This window comes from Crinia signifera, chromosome 6, assembly GCF_055691185.1.
Source record: "Crinia signifera chromosome 6, ASM5569118v1, whole genome shotgun sequence".
Lineage (NCBI taxonomy): Eukaryota > Metazoa > Chordata > Amphibia > Anura > Myobatrachidae > Crinia > Crinia signifera.
In genome coordinates, this window is record NC_139222.1 from 9473329 (window position 1) to 9493880 (window position 20552).

Here is a 20552-nt window from a genome sequence, read left to right on the forward strand (position 1 = left end):
TATATATACCACTACTTTTATTATACATTCTTTAGAACCACATATAACAACAATGTCATCTTATTGCTATGCAGTTATAACCAATGGGCGGTATTCAATGTGAATACTGGCGACGTGCAGCGAATCCTGTTTAGGATTTGCTGCACATTCGCCACTGGTCGCCGCGTTCCGGAGCCTCGCCGGCTCCGGTATTCAACGAGTCAGGGGCTCGCTGCCCCTGACTGGCGAATTTGAGCTCCTGCGGCGGATGCCCCAGGGAGCCTGAGGACGGTGGCAGGCAGGGAGATGGAAGTCTCCCTGCCTGCCCCAGAACGTTTGTGGGGGGGGAGGTGGGCTCCCCGGGAGCCAGGCAGCCCCCCGGGGGTGCCAGCAGCGGACCGGGTATATTCACTACACCCGATCATGCATATGTTTTTAAAAAAATATATATATTCATGTGCTTACAGCACATGAATAAAAATAGCATGCCCCTCCTCAGAATAAAATTCCAGATTTTTTGACACCAATTGTAAAAAACAAAACACTTTATTTTAAAAGTTCACCTTCCACTTCACCATAAAAAGATAGCGATTGCTACTCGGTGAATCATGGTGAAAAAAACCTTGAAATGTATTCGCCATCTGGTCATTGAATAGGGTGATTCACCGTTTTAGTCAGAAATTCGCCTTACAGCACAAAATCGCCATAGAAACCTGGCGAATCAGCCTCATTGAATACCGCCCAATGTCTAATTCAAGGAGAAGCTATAATAGGCCCTAAATCAGTGATGTCACTGCAATGTGTAAATATAGGTTTACAACAATTAACATCAATTATATCAACATATTTTACAATATTGTCGTTGTACCCCTATTTTGTCCATCACCTCAATTTTGTGATGTATAACCACATCGTTTTTTGTAATCCACCCCTAGCAGCTAAACACCGCCTCACCTGTGGGAGTTCTGATGCCTGACCAGATCGTATTTCCATGCATAACACTTCCCACAGTCAGAACATGGAAAGGACTTCTTACCCTTGTGAATCCACTGATGTTTAAAAACAGATGACACCTCCGCAAAACATTTCCCACAGACGGAACATGGAAACGGCTTCTCACCCGTGTGCCGTCTCTGATGTACGGCAAGCGCCGATTTCCATGCAAAACATTTCCCACACTCGGAACACGAAAACGGTTTCTCAATAGTATGACTTTTCTGATGCCTGGCAACATCTGATTTACGTGTAAAACATTTCCCACATTCAGGACATGGGTATGGCTTCACGATTCTGTGACTTTTCTGATGTCTGGCAACATCTGATTTACGTGAAAAACATTTCCCACATTCGGAACACGGAAAAGGCTTCTCACCTGTGTGAATTCTATAATGTCTAGTAAGCTTCGAAAGATGTGAGAAACATTTGAAACATTCTGGACAGTGAAACTTATTAGGACCTGTAGGGATTGTTCTTTGTGTAACATCATCTAACTTATCAGCAGAACATTCTTTAGAACTACACGGATAAGATGGAACATCGTCACGGTCCAACAATGCACGTGTATTTCGTGTATTAAGGTTTGCTCCCGGAGAATCTTGTATGATATCTTCTACTTTATAATCTGAAGACACAAGGAGCCGTCCCTCCGACATGTTCCTGCTTCTACCTCCATCTGCTGGGGATAAAATACAGCTTTGGAAACAGATATTTTCACTATGCATTTAGCATGTGTGGCCCCATAGGAGCTCCCGATGTATGAGATACAACAGAGTGTGGGGAGGAGACGGGTCAGATCTCTGGGCTGGTAACACACAGTGACATGATGTGAGGGGAGAGCAGGAGTATAATAGGGGCTGATGGCTCCTGATGTATGAGATACACCAGAGAGTGCGGGGAGGAGACTGGTCAGATCTCTGTGCTGGTAACACACAGTGACATGATGTGAGGGGGAGAGCAGGAGTATAATAGGTGCTGATGGCTGCTGATGTATGAGATACACCAGAGAGTGCGGGGAGGAGACTGGTCAGATCTCTGGGCTAGTAACACACAGTGACATGATGTGAGGGGGAGAGCAGGAGTATAATAGGGGCTGATGGCACCTGATGTATGAGATACAACAGAGAGTGCGGGGAGGAGACTGGTCAGATCTCTGGGCTGGTAACACACAGTGACATGATGTGAGGGGAGAGAGCAGGGGTATAATAGGGGCTGATGGCTCCTGATGTATGAGATACACCAGAGAGTGTGGGGAGGAGACTGGTCAGATCTCTGGGCTGGTAACACACAGTGACATGATGTGAGGGGAGAGCAGGAGTATAATAGGGGCTGATGGCTTCTGATGTATGAGATACACCAGAGAGTGCAGGGAGGAGACTGGTCAGATCTCTGGGCTGGTAACACACAGTGACATGATGTGAGGGGAGAGAGCAGGAGTATAATAGGGGCTGATGGCTACTGATGTATGAGATACAGCAGAGAGTGCGGGGAGGAGACTGGTCAGATCTCTGGGCTGGTTACACACAGTGACATGATGTGAGGGGGAGAGAAGGAGTATAATAGGGGCTGATGGCTCCTGATGTATGAGATACACCAGAGAGTGTGGGAAGGAGACTGGTCAGATCTCTGGGCTGGTAACACACAGTGACATGATGTGAGGGGGAGAGCAGGAGTATAATAGAGGCTGATGGCTGCTGATGTATGAGATACACCAGAGAGTGTGGGGAGGAGACTGGTCAGATCTCTGGGCTGGTAACACACAGTGACATGATGTGAGGGGAGAGAGAGCAGGAGTATAATAGTGGCTGATGGCTCCTGATGTATGAGGTACACTAGAGAGTGTGGGGAGGAGACTGGTCAGATCTCTGGGCTGGTAATACACAGTGACAGGATGTGAGGGGAAGAGCAGGAGTATAATAGGGGCTGATGGCTGCTGATGTATGAGATACACCAGAGAGTGCAGGGAGGAGACTGGTCAGATCTCTGGGCTGGTAACACACAGTGACATGATGTGAGGGGGAGAGAAGGAGTATAATAGGGGCTGATGGCTCCTGATGTATGAGATACACCAGCGAGTGCTGGGAGGAGACTGGTCAGATCTCTGGGCTGGTAACACACAGTGACATGATGTGAGGGGAAGAGCAGGAGTATAATAGGGGCTGATGGCTGCTGATGTATGAGATACACCAGAGAGTTCAGGGAGGAGACTGGTCAGATCTCTGTGCTGGTAACACACAGTGACATGATGTGAGGGGAGAGCAGGAGTATAATAGGGGCTGATGGCTGCTGATGTATCAGATACACCAGAGAGTGCAGGGAGGAGACTGGTCAGATCTCTGTGCTGGTAACACACAGTGACATGATGTGAGGGGAGAGAGCAGGAGTATAATAGGGGCTGATGGCTCCTGATGTATGAGATACACCAGAGAGTGCAGGGAGGAGACTGGTCAGATCTCTGGGCTGGTAACAAACAGTGACATGATGTGAGGGGAGAGAGAGCAGGAGTATAATAGGGGCTGATGGCTCCTGATGTATGAGGTACACCAGAGAGTGCAGGGAGGAGACTGGTCAGATCTCTGGGCTGGTAACACACAGTGACATGATGTGAGGGGGAGAGCAGGAGTATAATAGGGGCTGATGTCTCCTGATGTATCAGATACACCAGAGAGTGCAGGGAGGAGACTGGTCAGATCTCTGTGCTGGTAACACACAGTGACATGATGTGAGGGGAGAGAGCAGGAGTATAATAGGGGCTGATGGCTCCTGATGTATGAGATACACCAGAGAGTGCAGGGAGGAGACTGGTCAGATCTCTGGGCTGGTAACAAACAGTGACATGATGTGAGGGGGAGAGCAGGAGTATAATAGGGGCTGATGTCTCCTGATGTATCAGATACACCAGAGAGTGCAGGGAGGAGACTGGTCAGATCTCTGTGCTGGTAACACACAGTGACATGATGTGAGGGGAGAGAGCAGGAGTATAAAAGGGGCTGATGGCTTCTGATGTATGAGATACACCAGAGAGTGCAGGGAGGAGACTAGTCAGATCTCTGGGCTGGTAACATACAGTGACATGATGTGAGGGGGAGAGCAGGAGTATAATAGGGGCTGAGGGCTCCTGATGTATGAGATACACCAGAGTGCGGGGAGGAGACTGGTCAGATCTCTGTGCTGGTAACACACAGTGACATGATGTGAGGGGAGAGAGCAGGAGTATAATAGGGGCTGATGGCTCCTGATGTATGAGATACACCAGAGAGTGCAGGGAGGAGACTGGTCAGATCTCTGGGCTGGTAACACACAGTGACATGATGTGAGGGGAGAGAGAGCAGGAGTATAATAGGGGCTGATGGCTCCTGATGTATGAGGTACACCAGAGAGTGTGGGGAGGAGACTGGTCAGATCTCTGGGCTGTTAACACACAGTGACATGATGTAAGGGGTAGAGCAGGAGTATAATAGGGGCTGATGGCTTCTGATGTATGAGATACACCAGAGAGTGCAGGGAGGAGACTGGTCAGATCTCTGGGCTGGTAACACACAGTGACATGATGTGAGGGGGAGAGCAGGAGTATAATAGGGGCTGATGTCTCCTGATGTATCAGATACACCAGAGAGTGCAGGGAGGAGACTGGTCAGATCTCTGGGCTGGTAACACACAGTGACATGATGTGAGGGGAGAGAGAGCAGGAGTATAATAGGGGCTGATGGCTCCTGATGTATGAGGTACACTAGAGAGTGTGGGGAGGAGACTGGTCAGATCTCTGGGCTGGTAACACACAGTGACATGATGTGAGGGGGAGAGCAGGAGTATAATAGGGGCTGATGGCTCCTGATGTATGAGAAACACCAGAGAGTGCAGGGAGGAGACTGGTCAGATCTCTGGGCTGGTAACACACAGTGACATGATGTGAGGGGAGAGAGAGCAGGAGTATAATAGGGGCTGATGGCTCCTGATGTATGAGATACACCAGAGAGTGTGGGGAGGAGACTGGTCAGACCTCTGGGCTGGTCAGACACAGTGACATGATGTGAGGGGGAGAGCAGGAGTATAATAGGGGCTGATGTATCAGATGCACCAGAGAGTGCAGGGAGGAGACTGGTCAGATCTCTGTGCTGGTAACACACAGTGACATGATGTGAGGGGAGAGAGCAGGAGTATAATAGGGGCTGATGGCTCATGATGTATGAGATACACCAGAGAGTGTGGGGAGGAGACTGGTCAGATCTCTGGGCTGGTAACACACAGTAACATGATGTAAGGGGTAGAGCAGGAGTATAATAGGGGCTGATGGTTCCTGAAGTATAAGATACACCAGAGAGTGTGGGGAGGAGACTGGTCAGATCTCTGGGCTGGTAACACACAGTGACATGATGTGAGGGGGAGAGCAGGAGTATAATAGGGGCTGATGGCTGCTGATGTATGAGATACACCAGAGAGTGCAGGGAGGAGACTGGTCAGATCTCTGGTCTGGTAACACACAGTGACATGATATGAGGGGGAGAGCAGGAGTATAATAGGGGCTGATGGCTCCTAATGTATCAGATACACCAGAGAGTGCAGGGAGGAGACTGGTCAGATCTCTGTGCTGGTAACACACAGTGACATGATGTGAGGGGAGAGAGCAGGAGTATAATAGGGGCTGATGGCTCCTGATGTATGAGATACACAAGAGAGTGTGGGGAGGAGACTGGTCAGATCTCTGGGCTGGTGACACACAGTGACATGATGTGAGGGGGGGAGCAGGAGGATAATAGGGGCTGATGGCTCCTGATGTATGAGATACACCAGAGAGTGCGGAGAGGAGACTAGTCAGATATCTGGGCTGGTAACACACAGTGACATGATGTGAGGGGGGAGCAGGAGTATAATAGGGACTGATGGCTCCTGATGTATGAGGTACACCAGAGAGTGCGGGGAGGAGACTGGTCAGATCTCTGGGCTGGTAACACAGTGACATGATGTAAGGGGTAGAGCAGGAGTATAATAGGGGCTGATGGCTCCTGAAGTATGATACACCAGAGACTGCGGGGAGGAGACTGGTCAGATCTCTGGGCTAGTAACACACAATGACATGATGTGAGAGAGAGCAGAAGTATAATAGGGGCTGATGGCTCCTAATGTATGCGATACACCAGAGATTGCGGGGATGAGACTGGTCAGATCTCCGGGCTGGTAACACACAGTGACATGATGTGAGGAGGAGAGCAGGAGTATAATAGGGGCTGATGGCTCCTGATGTATGAGATACACCAGAGAGAGTGCGGGGAGAAGACTGGTCAGATCTCTGGGCTGGTAACACACAGTGACATGATGTGAGGGGGAGAGCAGGAGTATAATAGGGACTGATGGCTGCTGATGCATGAGATACACCAGAGAGTGCGGGGAGGAGACTGGTCAGATCTCTGGGCTGGTAACACACAGTGACATGATGTGAGGGGGAGAGCAGGAGTATAATAGGGGCTGATGGCTCCTGATGTATGAGATACACCAGAGAGTGCGGGGAGGAGACTGGTCAGATCTCTGGGCTGGTAACACACAGTGACATGATGTGAGGGGAGAGCAGGAGTATAATAGGGGCTGATGGCTCCTGATGTATGAGATAAGAGATTGCTGTAGTGACAGAACAAGGAGAATATGTGACTCAGTACTTAGTGATTATTACTCACCTGTGCTGATACCTGTAGGGATTTCCTCCTCCTTACACTGCTGATCACCCATCACATACGTCTCCACTTCTTTTTTGATATCTTCTACCTTAAGATCAGTCATCTTTTCACACTAAATAAGATACCACAAAAATCTATCAGTGTATAATAGTGTAGAGTCATTTGAAAATTTTGGAAAAAAGAAAATCCATCTACCTGCTTCTCCTGTGGGACACTGTGATACTCTTCTGTGTGGTCCTGTGAATACAGAGGACGGGGACATCTCTCTGGGGTATCTCTGTTACTGGGCCCATCTGTAGGAGACACACAGTGACTGAGGACATTGTATATATGTGATTATCCTGGGAATACAGAGGACGGGGGCATCTCTCTGGGGTATCTCTGTTACTGGGCCCATCTGTAGGAGACACACAGTGACTGAGGACATTGTATATATGTGATTATCCTGAGAATACAGAGGACGGGGACATCTCTCTGGGGTATTCCTGTTACTGGGCCCATCTGTAGGAGACACACAGTGACTGAGGACATGGTATATATGTGATTATCCTGGGAATACAGAGGACAGGGACATCTCTCTGGGGTATCTCTGTTACTGGGCCCATCTGTAGGAGACACACAGTGACTGAGGACATGGTATATATGTGATTATCCTGGGAATACAGAGGACGGGGACATCTCTCTGGGGTATTCCTGTTACTGGCCCCATCTGTAGGAGACACACAGTGACTGAGTTCATTGTATATATGTGATTATCAGATGCTGTGTATCTAGGTGGCCCCATAGCTGCTCTCTCCATTACACTACATGACAGTCACCTCTTACCCAGTGATGTGAAGGGCTGGAAATTCTGTAGCCTCACGTCCTTGTACCGGTCCCTGTGTTTCTCTATATACTCCAACTCCTCCATGGAGAGATAGACAGTGACATCCTCACACCTTATAGGAACCTGACACACACAATTATACAGTCATCACCCAGACACATCCCCCGGTGTTACTTTATAACGTCCCATTTCCAGCAGTCAACTCTCCGGTCACATCCCCCGGTTTACTATATAACGTCCCATTCCCAGCAGTCACCTCTCCGGTCACATCCCCCGGTGTTACTGTATAACGTCCCATTCCCAGCAGTCACCTGTCCGGTCACATCCCCCAGTGTTACTGTATAACGTCCCATTCCCAGCAGTCACCTCTCCGGTCACATCCCCCGGTGTTACTGTATAACGTCCCATTCCCAGCAGTCACCTCTCCGGTCACATCCCCCGGTGTTACTGTATAACGTCCCATTCCCAGCAGTCACCTCTCCGGTCACATCCCCCGGTGTTACTGTATAACGTCCCATTCCCAGCAGTCACCTCTCCGGTCACAGCCCCCGGTGTTACTGTATAACGTCCCATTCCCAGCAGTCACCTCTCCGATCACATCCCCCGGTGTTACTGTATAACGTCCCATTCCCAGCAGTCACCTGTCCGGTCACATCCCCCAGTGTTACTGTATAACGTCCCATTCCCAGTAGTCACCTCTCCGGTCACATCCCCCGGTGTTACTGTATAACGTCCCATTCCCAGCAGTCACCTCTCCGGTCACATCCCCCGGTGTTACTGTATAACGTCCCATTCCCAGCAGTCACCTCTCCGATCACATCCCCCAGTGTTACTGTATAACGTCCCATTCCCAGTAGTCACCTCTCCGGTCACATCCCCTGGTGTTACTGTATAACGTCCCATTCCCAGCAGTCACCTCTCCGGTCACATCCCCCGGTGTTACTGTATAACGTCCCATTCCCAGCAGTCACCTCTCCGGTCACAGCCCCTGGTGTTACTGTATAACGTCCCATTCCCAGCAGTCACCTCTCCGATCACATCCCCCGGTGTTACTGTATAACGTCCCATTCCCAGCAGTCACCTGTCCGGTCACATCCCCCAGTGTTACTGTATAACGTCCCATTCCCAGTAGTCACCTCTCCGGTCACATCCCCCGGTGTTACTGTATAACGTCCCATTCCCAGCAGTCACCTCTCCGGTCACATCCCCCGGTGTTACTGTATAACGTCCCATTCCCAGCAGTCACCTCTCCGGTCACAGCCCCTGGTGTTACTGTATAACGTCCCATTCCCAGCAGTCACCTCTCCGATCACATCCCCCGGTGTTACTGTATAACGTCCCATTCCCAGTAGTCACCTCTCCGGTCACATCCCCCTGTGTTACTGTATAACGTCCCATTCCCAGCAGTTACCTCTCCTGTCACATCCCCCGGTGTTACTGTATAATGTCCCATTCCCAGTAGTCACCTCTCCGGTCACATCCCCCGGTGTTACTGTATAATGTCCCATTCCCAGCAGTCACCTCTCCGGTCACATCCCCCGGTGTTACTGTATAACGTCCCATTCCCAGCAGTCACCTCTCTGGTCACATCCCCAGGTGTTACTGTATAACATCCCATTCCCAGCAGTCACCTCTCCGGTCACATCCCCCGGTGTTACTGTATAACGTCCCATTCCCAGCAGTCACCTCTCTGGTCACATCCCCAGGTGTTACTGTATAACATCCCATTCCGAGCAGTCAACTCTCCGGTCACATCCCCCAGTGTTACTGTATAACGTCACATTCCCAGCAGTCACCTCTCCGGTCACATCCCCTGGTGTTTCTGTACAATGTCCCATTCCCAGCAGTCACCTCTCCGGTCACATCCCCGGTATTACTGTATAACATCCCAGTCCCAGCAGTCACCTCTCCGGTCACATCCCCAGTGTTACTGTATAACATCCCATTCCCAGCAGTCACCTCTCCGGTCACATCCCCCCGGTGTTATTGTATAACGTCCCATTCCCAGCAGTCACCTCTCCGGTCACATCTCCCGCTGTTACTGTATAACGTCCCATTCCCAGCAGTCACCTCTCCTGTCACATCCCCCGGTGTTACTGTATAACGTCCCATTCCCAGCAGTCACCTCTCCGGTCACATCCCCCAGTGTTACTGTATATCCCATTCCCAGCAATCACCTCACCGGTCACATCCCCCGGTGTTACTGTATAACTTCCCATTCCGAGCAGTCACCTCTCCGGTCACATCCCCGGTGTTACTGTATAACTTCCCATTCCCAGCAGTCACCTCTCCAATCACATCCCCCCGGTGTTACTGTATAATGTCCCATTCCCAGCAGTCACCTATCTGGTCACATCCCCGGTGTTACTGTATAACGTCCCATTCCCAGCAGTCACCTCTCCGGTCACATCCCCGGTGTTACTGTATAATGTCCCATTCCCAGCAGTCACCTCTCCGGTCACATCCCCCGGTGTTACTGTATAATGCCCCATTCCCAGCAGTCACCTCTCCGGTCACATCCCCCGGTGTTACTGTATAACATCCCATTCCCAGCAGTCACCTCTCCGGTCACATCCCCGGTGTTACTGTATAGCATCCCATTCCCAGCAGTCACCTCTCCGGTCACATCCCCGGTGTTACTGTATAACATCCCATTCCCAGCAGTCACCTCTCCGGTCACATCCCCGGTGTTACTGTATAGCATCCCATTCCCAGCAGTCACCTTTCCGGTCACATCCCCCGGTGTTACTGTATAATGCCCCATTCCCAGCAGTCACCTTTCCAGTCAGCAGCTGAATGATCCTGTTGATGAGTTCCAGGATCTTCTGGTCATTGTCCCTCTCATGTATTAGTGAGTGAGGTGGAGGCTTTGGGATGGGGATCTGGGTCCTGCTCAGTCCTCCTGACACACAGGGACATCTGCTCGGTGTCGCACTCTCACCAGATGCCTTCTTCACTACAGTGTAATCCTGTGGATTAAGAAAAAGCAACATCTAAATAATAGGATTTCAATTACCTACCGGTAAATCCTTTTCTCGTAGTCCATATGGGATATTGGGGTCTTAAAATACGATGGGGAATAGAGGCTCCTCCACCGCCTGCCCAAACTGGGTATCCGCTTTGGCCACAGTGTCAAACTTGTAAAATTTTACAATGCACAGAAAATAACTTTCTTCAGAATGGGTGTACTGGTGGTACTTGTTTCCTATCTGGGCGCCCATCGCGGGCATCGCGTGTACATCGCATGCCATTATAATGACATGCGATGGGACCGACGCGATTACCGCGATTTTACATAGGGACCAATGTTAAATGTCCCAATTGACCCGCGATGACCACGATTTACCATAGGAAACAATGTTAAATGGATCAATTTCCCCAAATTATCATAGGGAACAATGGGAAATGGGGCAAAAACACCCCTGAACATAAAAATGTCCCCCCAAAAGTAGTTGACGCCACCCCGCCATCAACGTGAACCCGAAGCGTGGCGAGCGCAGCGAGCCCGCGAGGGGCGGCGGTACGCGTCCTCCGACCTTTTCATGCCCTACTATCCACTAGGGCGTGGAGTGAGAACAGAATAGTGTGGCAGCGCGGCGAGCCACCGAGGCCCGAAGCGTGGCGAGCGCAGCGAGCCCCGCGAGGGGTCGCGGATACCTTCACAGTTATACGCGTCCCCTCGCGGGCTTCCCAGGTGTCCATGGTGACGCGGACACCTGGGAAGCCCGCGAAGGGACGCGTTTACCTGTGAAGGTATCCGCGTCCGCTCGCCACGCTTCGGGCTCGGTGGCTCGCTGAGCTCGCCACACTATTCTATTCTCACTCCACGCCCTAGTGGATAGTAGGGCATGAAAAGGTCGGAGGACGCGTACCGCTGCCCCTCGCGGCCTCGCTGCGCTCGCCACGCTTCGGGTTCACGTTGATGGCGGGGTGGCGTCAACTACTTTTGGGGGGACATTTCAATGTTCAGGGGTGTTTTTGGCCCATTTACTATTGTTCCTATGCTGATTTGGGTAAATTGATCCATTTAACATTGTTTCCTATGGTAAATCGTGGTAATCGCGGGTAAATTGAGGCATTTAACATTGTTCTCTATGGGAAAATCGCGGGCATCGCGTCTGGCCCATCGCACCCGATTTTTTATCGGCCGCGATGCCCGCGATGGCCCCGATTTTACCCCCGATGCCCGCGATTAAAATCGTGGGCGCCCAGATAGGAAACAAGTACCGTACTGGCTCCTCCCCTCTAGGTCCCCACCCACAAGCCAGTTAAGGTAAAACTGTGCCCAAAGGAGGATGAACGTATGTGAGAAAAGGATATGTGTTATACATATGTGGTGAGATTCATACCAGCATACCTCAAAACAACAATGAACTAGTAACATAACTGTTAAACCATTACTGTATTTTAAATTAAAAGATATAGTCACCTCAGTAACAACATTGGTAACAGGTAACGACATCACTTAAACAGATCTATGACCCAGTATCCCATATGGACTACGAGAAAAGGATTTACCGGTAGGTAATTAAAAACCTATTTTCTCTATTATCCATATGGGATACTGAGGTCTCAATACGATGGGGATGTCCCAAAGCTTCCAGAACGGGCAGGAACGTGCAGAGACTGCTGCAGCACCGCCTGCCCAAACTGGGTATCCTCTTTGGCCACAGTGTCAAACTTGTAAAATTTTACAATGCACAAAAAAATCTGCCCAACAAGGTTTTGCCCATTTTGAGAACAAATGTGTACTGTGATCAGCTCTGAATAAGAACCAATGTCTGTTGAGTTTATTTGTTGAGTCTGGACACCATGAGGTCTATCTGTGGGCTTCCCGACAGATCCACAATGTGAGCGAACACCTGGTGATTCCAGCCCCGTTCCCCAGGCTGTAGGTCATCGCGACTGAGGAAGTCCGCTTCCCAATTGTCCACCCCGGGAATAAAGATGGCCGATGCCACCCTCGCATGATGTTCTGCCCAAGAGAGGATCTTGGTTACTTCTCTCATGCATGCTCTGCTATTTGTCCCTCCTTGATGGTTGATATAAGCAACCGTCGTTGCATTGTCTGACTGGACCTGTATCGCTTGTCCCTTCAGTAGATGGTAAGCTTGCAGAAGAGCATAGTACACAGCTCTCAATTCCAAATTGTTTATGTGCAATTTGGATTCTCAGAGAGTCCACTTGCCTTGGAAGTACACTCCTTGCATCACTGCCTCCTAACCTAGTAGATAGGTGTCCATCGGGAGTAGAATCCAGTCCTGGATCCCAAAACTCTGGCCTGCCAACAAGTTTGGAGACTGAAGCCACCACTGTAGGAGCAGCTTCGTTTGAGACGACAGACGTATCCTCCTGTGCATGTGGAGGTGAGAGCCGGACCACTTGCTCAGTACATCTAAATGGAAAATTCTGGAGTGGAACCTCCCATATTGGATTACCTCGAACAAAGCCACCATCTTGCCCAGTAACCTGATGGACTGATATTTGGATCGGAGCAAGTTGAAGTGCTGCCACCTTGTCCTCCGGAAGAGAAACACCTTCTGCTTTGCTGTGCCTAGAATCATCCCCAGAAACTGGAGATGTTGGCTTGGAACGAACGATGACTTTGGTAGATTTAAAATCCAGCCATGGTCCGATAGTACCTGTATTGTATGATTGATTGCGTGAATCAATCCTTCCTTTGACCGAGCTTTTAGCAGGAGGTCGTCCAGGTATGGGATAACGTTTATCCCTTGTGTCCTGAGTAGGAACATCATTTCCACCATTACCTTCGTAAAAAATGCATAGAACTCAAAACAGTCCAAAAGGCAAAGCCTGGAACTGAAAATGATCGTCCCTGAGGGCAAACCTTAGGTACGCATGATACTGGGGCCAAACTGGAATGTGAAGGTAGGCACCCTTCACATCTAGGGAAGCAAGGAACTCTCCTTCTTCCAAGCTCGCCTTACCCCCCGCAATGCCACCATTCTGAATTTGAACACCTCAAGTAGAAGTTCAAGGACTTTAGATTAAGGATCGGCTGCACAGAACCGTCTGGCTTCGGTACCACAAATAGGTTGGAGTAGAACCCCAAACCCCTTTCCTGTACTGTGACAGGTACAATTACCCGGGATAGTTACCAACTTTTGAATTGCCTGTTAAAGGATCACTTGGTCCTCCACATCGGTCAGGAGTTCCGACCGGAAATACCTCCGGGGAGGCGGTCTGTTGATCTCCAGTCTGTAACCGTGTGAAATAAGATCCCTGATCCAGGAATCTAGGCAGGAGGCATCCCACACCTGACTGAAGTGCAAAAGCCGAGCTCCAACCACGAGCGCATCTCGGGGTGGGTGAAGACAGACAAGCAGAGGGTCTTGACGGTCTTGAGGTTCCAAAGCTGTGGCCTTTCTCAACTTACCTCGCGTGCCTCTGTTGGCATTGGAGGCACCTCTGGCCTTAGGGCGGAACCTGTTAGCCCAAAAGGACTGCTGACTCGGCCCTGCAAAGGGACGTCGCTCCTGTGTGGACGCTGTCAGGAGAAATGTAGATTTTCCAGCCGTAGCCTTTGAAATCCACTCATCTAACTCACTCCCAAAAAGTCTCTCCCCTGTAAAAGGAAGACTCTCCACACTGCATTTTGAGTCTGCATCCGCGACCCACTGACGCAACCACAGAGCCCTCCAGTTTTCCTCCAACCTGCGCAATGGGCATGTCTCCTAATAAGCCTTCTTGTACTTGGGATGCCCAAGTATAAATGGACTTGGGTATCCAACAACTGGCCAGGACAGGACAGGACATTGTGACGCCCGACTGGCAGTATACATGGACTTAAGAGTGTTCTCAAGTTTTTTTATCTGCCCCATCCTTAAGTGTGGAATCCCCAGGGACTTGAAGCACCACCTTCTTGGACAGCCGGAGACATAGGCATCTACCACGCGAGGTTCCTCCCACCCCTTTCTCCCTGAGGGATCAAAGGGGAATGTGGACATAAAATATAATTGAAAACGTTTTCAGGATTTTTCCACACAGCCTTGAATGTCTCCAAATCATCCTGTTCTGGGAAATATACATTCTGCCTCTTTTGTGAGACAAAGAAGGAATCCCCTTCCACAGGATCAGCCAGAGGAAGGTCCAACACCTCTCTTATAGCCATGATCAAAGGCTTTGACCCTTAAAGCAGTGACCCTTGTAATGGCACCTGCTCCTCCTCTTCTTCATCCAAAACCGCCTCATCTGAGTCAGGGGTAATGGCGGCGATACCACGTTTACGTGTCCTGGAGTGGCAGTGAGGATATCCACTCTGGCAGACAGGACGGATTAATCCTGCTGCACCTTCTTGGTCTGCTGTGTATTAGCAGCAAGCTGCGAGGACACATTCTCCAGCATAGATTTTATGCTGCTGGCCCATGCAGGCTCCGGAGACTCCCCCTGTGACTGAGCTGTGATGACATGCATTGCTCACAAGTGACCTGTGAGGTAGATGGAGGGAAGAATGCAGTACTGTAACCTCCCCACTCACACACACACAGGAAGTACAGTGTGAGTGTATAGAATAACTATGCGATCTATCACCTGTATATATGTGTGTAAAATGCTTAACAAGCACGTGGGGTTAGGACTCAGAGACCCTGGCGGACCAGTACACCCTTAACCAGAGACCCCAGATCCAAGCCATTTGCACCGGGAGTACGGGTACTCCCCATGTGAGGGGAGTCATCACGTAATATAAGCTGATCCAACATTTCAGATTCAAGAAATCACAAACACAGGGAAGTTTTTTTCCTAGATTTTAGAATTATTATTTTTATTTTTTATTTTATTATTTTAAAATTTTTATTTTATTTTTGAGAAAGTACCAAACAAAAAGGGAGCGCTCATTCGATTATATCCATTTATTTACATAAATAAAATAAAGTAAACTGAAGAAACTCTCTGGAGCTCCAGGAGTGTGCATCATCTCCTGAGGGCACAGTTTTCTAAACTGGCTTGTGGGTGGGGACGTAGAGGGGAGGAGCCAGTACACTCATTCTGGAGATAGTTATATGTGCCTGTCTCCTGCGGAGGACCCTTTATTCCCCATCGTATTAAGACCATCCCAGTATCCCAAATGGATGATAGAGAAATAAAGATGATAGGCTGGTCATCATATACTCACTTCATGGAATAATGAATAAATGAGACAGGTCACTGTGTTAGTCTCAAATGAGTAGTTTATTGTATTCCCCATACAATCAGAGTCCACCTGGGGGTGACTGCACTGACTGTGGTTCTTCCCAAAGAAAGCCTCAAGATAGAGTTGGCCACGCTCCCACCGTGCCAAGCAAAAACCCTCATGCCCAAAACTGGCCACGATGTGTGGAAGCTATAAATTATTTAAGACTTTGCACTACGGACGAAGAATCCATTGTGCATGACTGCATAACTAGCCCAAGGACCATTCATGGCCCTAGGGAGAAAGGGCCATGGAAAGCACTTGGAGAAAGCACCTGGAAAGGGTCAGGAGCCGTCTGACCCAAGAGACGTAAGTTGATTTAATAGCAAAAGTGATTCAGTGAGCTGCAGGCTACGGGGAGCAGTCTCATCCAACCATAAAGCTTCATAAAGGATCAAGAGACTGCCCAACTTCCAAACCAACGTCGTCCGATCCATGGAAACCCGCAAGGCGTGAACATCTAGAAACAGAGAAGCATGCCAGGAGCAGAAGAATTAAAAGCCTGTGACACAATGTACTGGTCCAAGAGAGAATGGGAATCCACAAGGAGAAAGCTTGTCTAGTGTTGAGCACCATACGGAAAACCAGGAGAGTAGAACCAGTAGACATAGCGGTCATCTCAGAGAGCTTCTTAGTACAAGCAATGCCCAACACAACAAGGCCACCTCTCAAGTAATCCACCGCAGGACAACCAACCTCCCTAGGGGCTAACCCCCCCCCCCGAAGAAACCAGTCTTCAAAAACTGAGAGGGCTCAAATAGTAGAACTCCAACAACGAGCAAACTCCCAAAGGAACTGCAGGAAAAGGGTTCTTCCACCATGCGTGGTGGGGGAACACAATAGTGTGCCGTGCGTAGCGAGGCACCGAGCCCGAAGCATGGCGAGTGCAGAGACGCGGTGCACTTTAACCTGTATCCATGTTCACGGTGTCAAAATTCGGGTCAAAAACCCCATGTCGACCTTTGATTGTCGACCTAACCCATGTTGACCTAATGACCCTGTCAACCTAACCCATGTCAACCTAGACTTATGTCAACCTAGACACATGTCGACCTAATAACTGTCTAACAATTTGCTGGTGACCAACTGATCCACACCCCTCCCATTCATGGAGACAACCTGGATTAAGCCGCCACATCTCCCCAGCATCTGTGTTTTTTTTTTATTTATGCTAGTATTTATCAAAGTGTCAGGTCCCTGTGTCAGTGATAGAGATAAGAGTGATGTCACTGTGACGCTCCCAGACCCCCTCACCTCCCCAGTCAGGTCCCTGTGTCAGTAATAGAGATAAGAGTGATGTCACTGTGACGCTCCCAGACCCCCTCACCTCCCTGGTCAGGTCCCTGTGTCAGTGATAGAGATAAGAGTGATGTCACTGTGACGCTCCCAGACCCCCTCACCTCCCCGGTCAGGTCCCTGTGTCAGTAATAGAGATAAGAGTGATGTCACTGTGACGCTCCCAGACCCCCTCACCTCCCCAGTCAGGTCCCTGTGTCAGTAATAGAGATAAGAGTGACGTCACTGTGACGCTCCCAGACCCCCCTCACCTCCCCAGTCAGGTCCCTGTGTCAGTAATAGAGATAAGAGTGATGTCACTGTGACGCTCCCAGACCCCCTCACCTCCCCAGTCAGGTCCCTGTGTCAGTAATATAGATAAGAGTGATGTCGATGTGACGCTCCCAGACCCCCTCACCTCCGCAGTCAGGTCCCTGTGTCAGTAATATAGATAAGAGTGATGTCACTGTGACGCTCCCAGACTCCCTCCCCGGTCAGGTCCCTGTGTTAGTAATAGAGATAAGAGTGATGTCACTGTGACTCTCCCAGACCCCCTCACCTCCCCAGTCAGGTCCGTGTGTCAGTAATAGAGATAAGAGTGATGTCACTGTGACACTTCCAGACCCCCTCACCTCCCCAGTCAGGTCCCTGTGTCAGTAATAGAGATAACAGTGATGTCACTGTGACGCTCCCAGACCCCCTCACCTCCCCGGTCAGGTCCCTGTGTCAGTAATAGAGATAAGAGTGATGTCACTGTAACGCTCCCAGACCCCCTCACCTCCCCGGTCAGGTCCATGTGTCAGTAATAGAGATAAGAGTGACATCACTGTGATGCTCCCAGACCCCCTCACCTCCCCGGTCAGGTCCCTGTGTCAGTAATAGAGATAATAGTGATGTCACTGTGACGCTCCCAGACTCCCTCACCTCCCCAGTCAGGTCCCTGTGTCAGTAATAGAGATAAGAGTGATGTCACTGTGACGCTCCCAGACCTCCTCACCTCCCCAGTCAGGTCCCTGTGTCAGTAATAGAGATAAGTGTGATGTCACTGTGATGCTCCCAGACCCCCTCACCTCCCCGGTCAGGTCCATGTGTCAGTAATAGAGATAAGAGTGACATCACTGTGATGCTCCCAGACCCCCTCACCTCCCCGGTGAGGTCCCTGTGTCAGTAATAGAGATAATAGTGATGTCACTGTGACGCTCCCAGACCCCCTCACCTCCCCGGTCAGGTCCCTGTGTCAGTAATAGAGATAAGAGTGATGTCACTGTGACGCCCCCAGACCCCCTCACCTCCCCGGTCAGGTCCCTGTGTCAGTAATAGAGATAATAGTGATGTCACTGTGACGCCCCCAGACCCCCTCACCTCCCCGGTCAGGTCCCTGTGTCAGTAATAGAGATAAGAGTGATGTCACTGTGACGCTCCCAGACCTCCTCACCTCCCCAGTCAGGTCCCTGTGTCAGTAATAGAGATAATAGTGATGTCACTGTGACGCTCCCAGACCCCCTCACCTCCCCAGTCAGGTCCCTGTGTCAGTAATAGAGATAATAGTGATGTCACTGTGACCTCACCTCCCCAGTCAGCAGGTAGATGATCTCCATGGTGAGGTTTAGTATCTTCTCAGTCATGTGACTCCTGTCCTCGTCCATCCTCAGTGATCAGCGATATATATATATACAGGACACGTATCACCCTAACGTGACCTCTAGTAAAGACACTCTGGTTCTTCACTTGCCTAGGAAGTAATATAATAATTATATAAAATATCAGAGTACACGTAACATAGTAATATAGCAGAGACTAACCAACAAGTGCTCCCCTTTTTCCCTAAGCCATATGATCACACCCCTGTGGAATCTGATCCATTTGTATGATGATAATGCAGCACCAGAGACTGCTCCACCTGTATTATATATAACATTGGAATCTGATCCATCTGTATGATGATAATGCAGCACCAGAGACTGCTCCACCTGTATTATATATAACATTGGAATCTGATCCATCTCCTGTATGATGATAATGCAGCACCAGAGACTGCTCCACCTGTAATATATATATATATATATATATATATATATATATATATATAAAACACTGGAATCTGCTCCATCTGTATGATGATAATGCAGCACCAGAGACTGCTCCACCTATACTATATATAACACTGGACTCTGGTCCATCTGTATGATAAGGCAGCACCAGAGGCTGCTCCATCTGTATAATAACAATAAATAACATCAGTACCTGTTGCCGCTCTTTGGGCTGTGGCCAAGAAGCTGCCGCTATAGAAAAACACGCCCCTGTAGATAGCCCCGCCCCTTTCCTCCCCACCGCCGCTGGTCAGTCAGCCGCGCCTCCACTACTAGTGACCGCCTTCCTCTCAGTCCCCTTCAGTGCTGTGATTGGCTACCGAGTGTCAGTTTGGTAATTAGCATAACTATCACAGCTTCTTCTCCAGAGTGACCTAACCCCATGGTGTCCTCATGTACCATGTGTGGCGGCCATATTCTAATAGTCTGCTAGGTAAGGATGCGGAGTGGGCGGGGCCAGAAAAGTTTCGGCAGCCACAGCTCACGCAGACCAGGTGGAACGCACAGACCGGATGCGGAAGCGCTAGACCGGAAGTCCTGGTCCCGTTCCAGCAAGAAGTGGTGTGCAGCGTCCTCCCGGGTCCCCGAAGCTGCAAGTAATGTCCTCTGTTTTCTCCCTTATACTGTATATCAGGGGAGGGCCAGCTGCTGGGGCACTACATGTTCCAGCATACCCAGCAGCAGTGTTGTGGTTAGGGCATGCTGGGATGTGTAGTGCCTCAGGCTGTATATGGGGGTGTCAGGCAGTATGTTCCCCCCTGTGCTATAGCAGTGTCATTATACAGCCTGGACTGGGGGCTCAGTCCCTGCTGCCTGTCCCTGGTTCAGCTGGCGGCTCCCTGCCCCCGACTTGTGCTGTACAGCAGGTCCAGGGGGCACCCCCAGCTCCCTCCAATGGGTGTGACCTGGTGAGCAGGTGGGATGGGGGGAGGAGTAATAGGGGATATGGGAGACTGATGATTGCCAATTATTTTCCCCAATGATAGGGTATGGGTCTCATTGGGTAGACCACAGAAGGGCCACATGGCTTATGATGCCGGATGACATAGGTTGGAAGGTTATTTATTATCAGTTATATAGCGCACACATTCCGCAGCGCTGCATGGAGAATATTTTAACATTCAAAAGTCCCTGCCCCAGTGGAGCTCTAGGGTTAATGTTTTTGGGAGCCAATTAGCCTACCAGTATATTTTTGGATTGTGGGAGGAAACCGGAGTAAACCCACGCAAGCACGGGAGAATATACAAACTCCGCACAGTTAGGGTCATGGTGGGAATCGGACCCATGACCTCGGTGCTGTGATGCCGTAATGTTGTACCTGTTGGCACATGTGGCTCAAAGAAAACCTGAAAATCTCATGTAATCCTTTGGACTGTAGACCTAATGCTGGTACTGACATTCCAATTCTGTCATCCTATTTCACGTGCTGCAGCTCCTCAGGAGTTTTACATGCGATTTATCGCACATCAAGTACCAAATCGTAAGTGAGCCTCCAGGGGAGCTGGTGGGGCAGCCCAAGGGGAATT

The 20552-nt window shown here is 49.8% G+C and overlaps 3 protein-coding genes across 8 annotated transcripts in view; 2 read left to right on the forward strand and 1 right to left on the reverse strand.

Annotated features, from left to right (window-relative positions):
* Positions 1 to 19474, reverse strand: LOC146009974 (oocyte zinc finger protein XlCOF8.4-like). 2 transcript variants are annotated; one of them, XM_083150676.1, is made up of 7 exons: positions 19181 to 19474; positions 18505 to 18668; positions 10248 to 10439; positions 7470 to 7593; positions 6840 to 6937; positions 6645 to 6756; positions 1 to 1651 (listed from the first exon to the last, which is right to left on the reverse strand). In XM_083150676.1, the coding sequence occupies exons 2-7, from the start codon at positions 18580 to 18582 to the stop codon at positions 930 to 932; spliced, it is 1326 nt and encodes a 441-aa protein (XP_083006802.1). In that variant the 5' UTR covers positions 18583 to 18668; positions 19181 to 19474; the 3' UTR covers positions 1 to 929. The 2 variants fall into 2 exon arrangements, with proteins under 2 accessions (XP_083006802.1, XP_083006801.1); XM_083150675.1 differs by having other exon boundaries at positions 1 to 1654; positions 19181 to 19472.
* Positions 1 to 20552, forward strand: part of LOC146009905 (zinc finger MYM-type protein 1-like) — a 298717-nt gene that overhangs the window by 227639 nt on the left and 50526 nt on the right. The gene's annotated exons all lie outside the window — the stretch shown is intronic.
* LOC146009979 (uncharacterized) overlaps positions 19436 to 20552 on the forward strand; it is a 9774-nt gene continuing 8657 nt past the window's right edge. For 3 of the 4 annotated variants that reach the window (XM_083150685.1, XM_083150684.1, XM_083150688.1), the window contains exon 1: positions 19436 to 19622. The gene's annotated coding sequence lies outside the window, so the exon portion shown is untranslated. Of the gene's footprint in view, positions 19623 to 19653; positions 20507 to 20552 lie in introns of those variants that run through there. The other variant, XM_083150687.1, reaches the window with a different exon arrangement.

What these genes read in the sequence shown, in the direction of transcription:
- LOC146009974 (XM_083150675.1), bottom strand. Translation starts at nt 18,582, where the DNA reads ATGGACGAGGACAGGAGTCACATGACTGAGAAGATACTAAACCTCACC. An exon ending in TTCAGCTGCTGACTGGAAAG is followed by an intron (nt 7,594 to 10,247) that starts GTGACTGCTGGG and finishes TGTGTGTGTCAG; the next exon opens with GTTCCTATAAGGTGTGAGGA. An exon ending in CCAGCCCTTCACATCACTGG is followed by an intron (nt 6,938 to 7,469) that starts GTAAGAGGTGAC and finishes TGTCTCCTACAG; the next exon opens with ATGGGCCCAGTAACAGAGAT.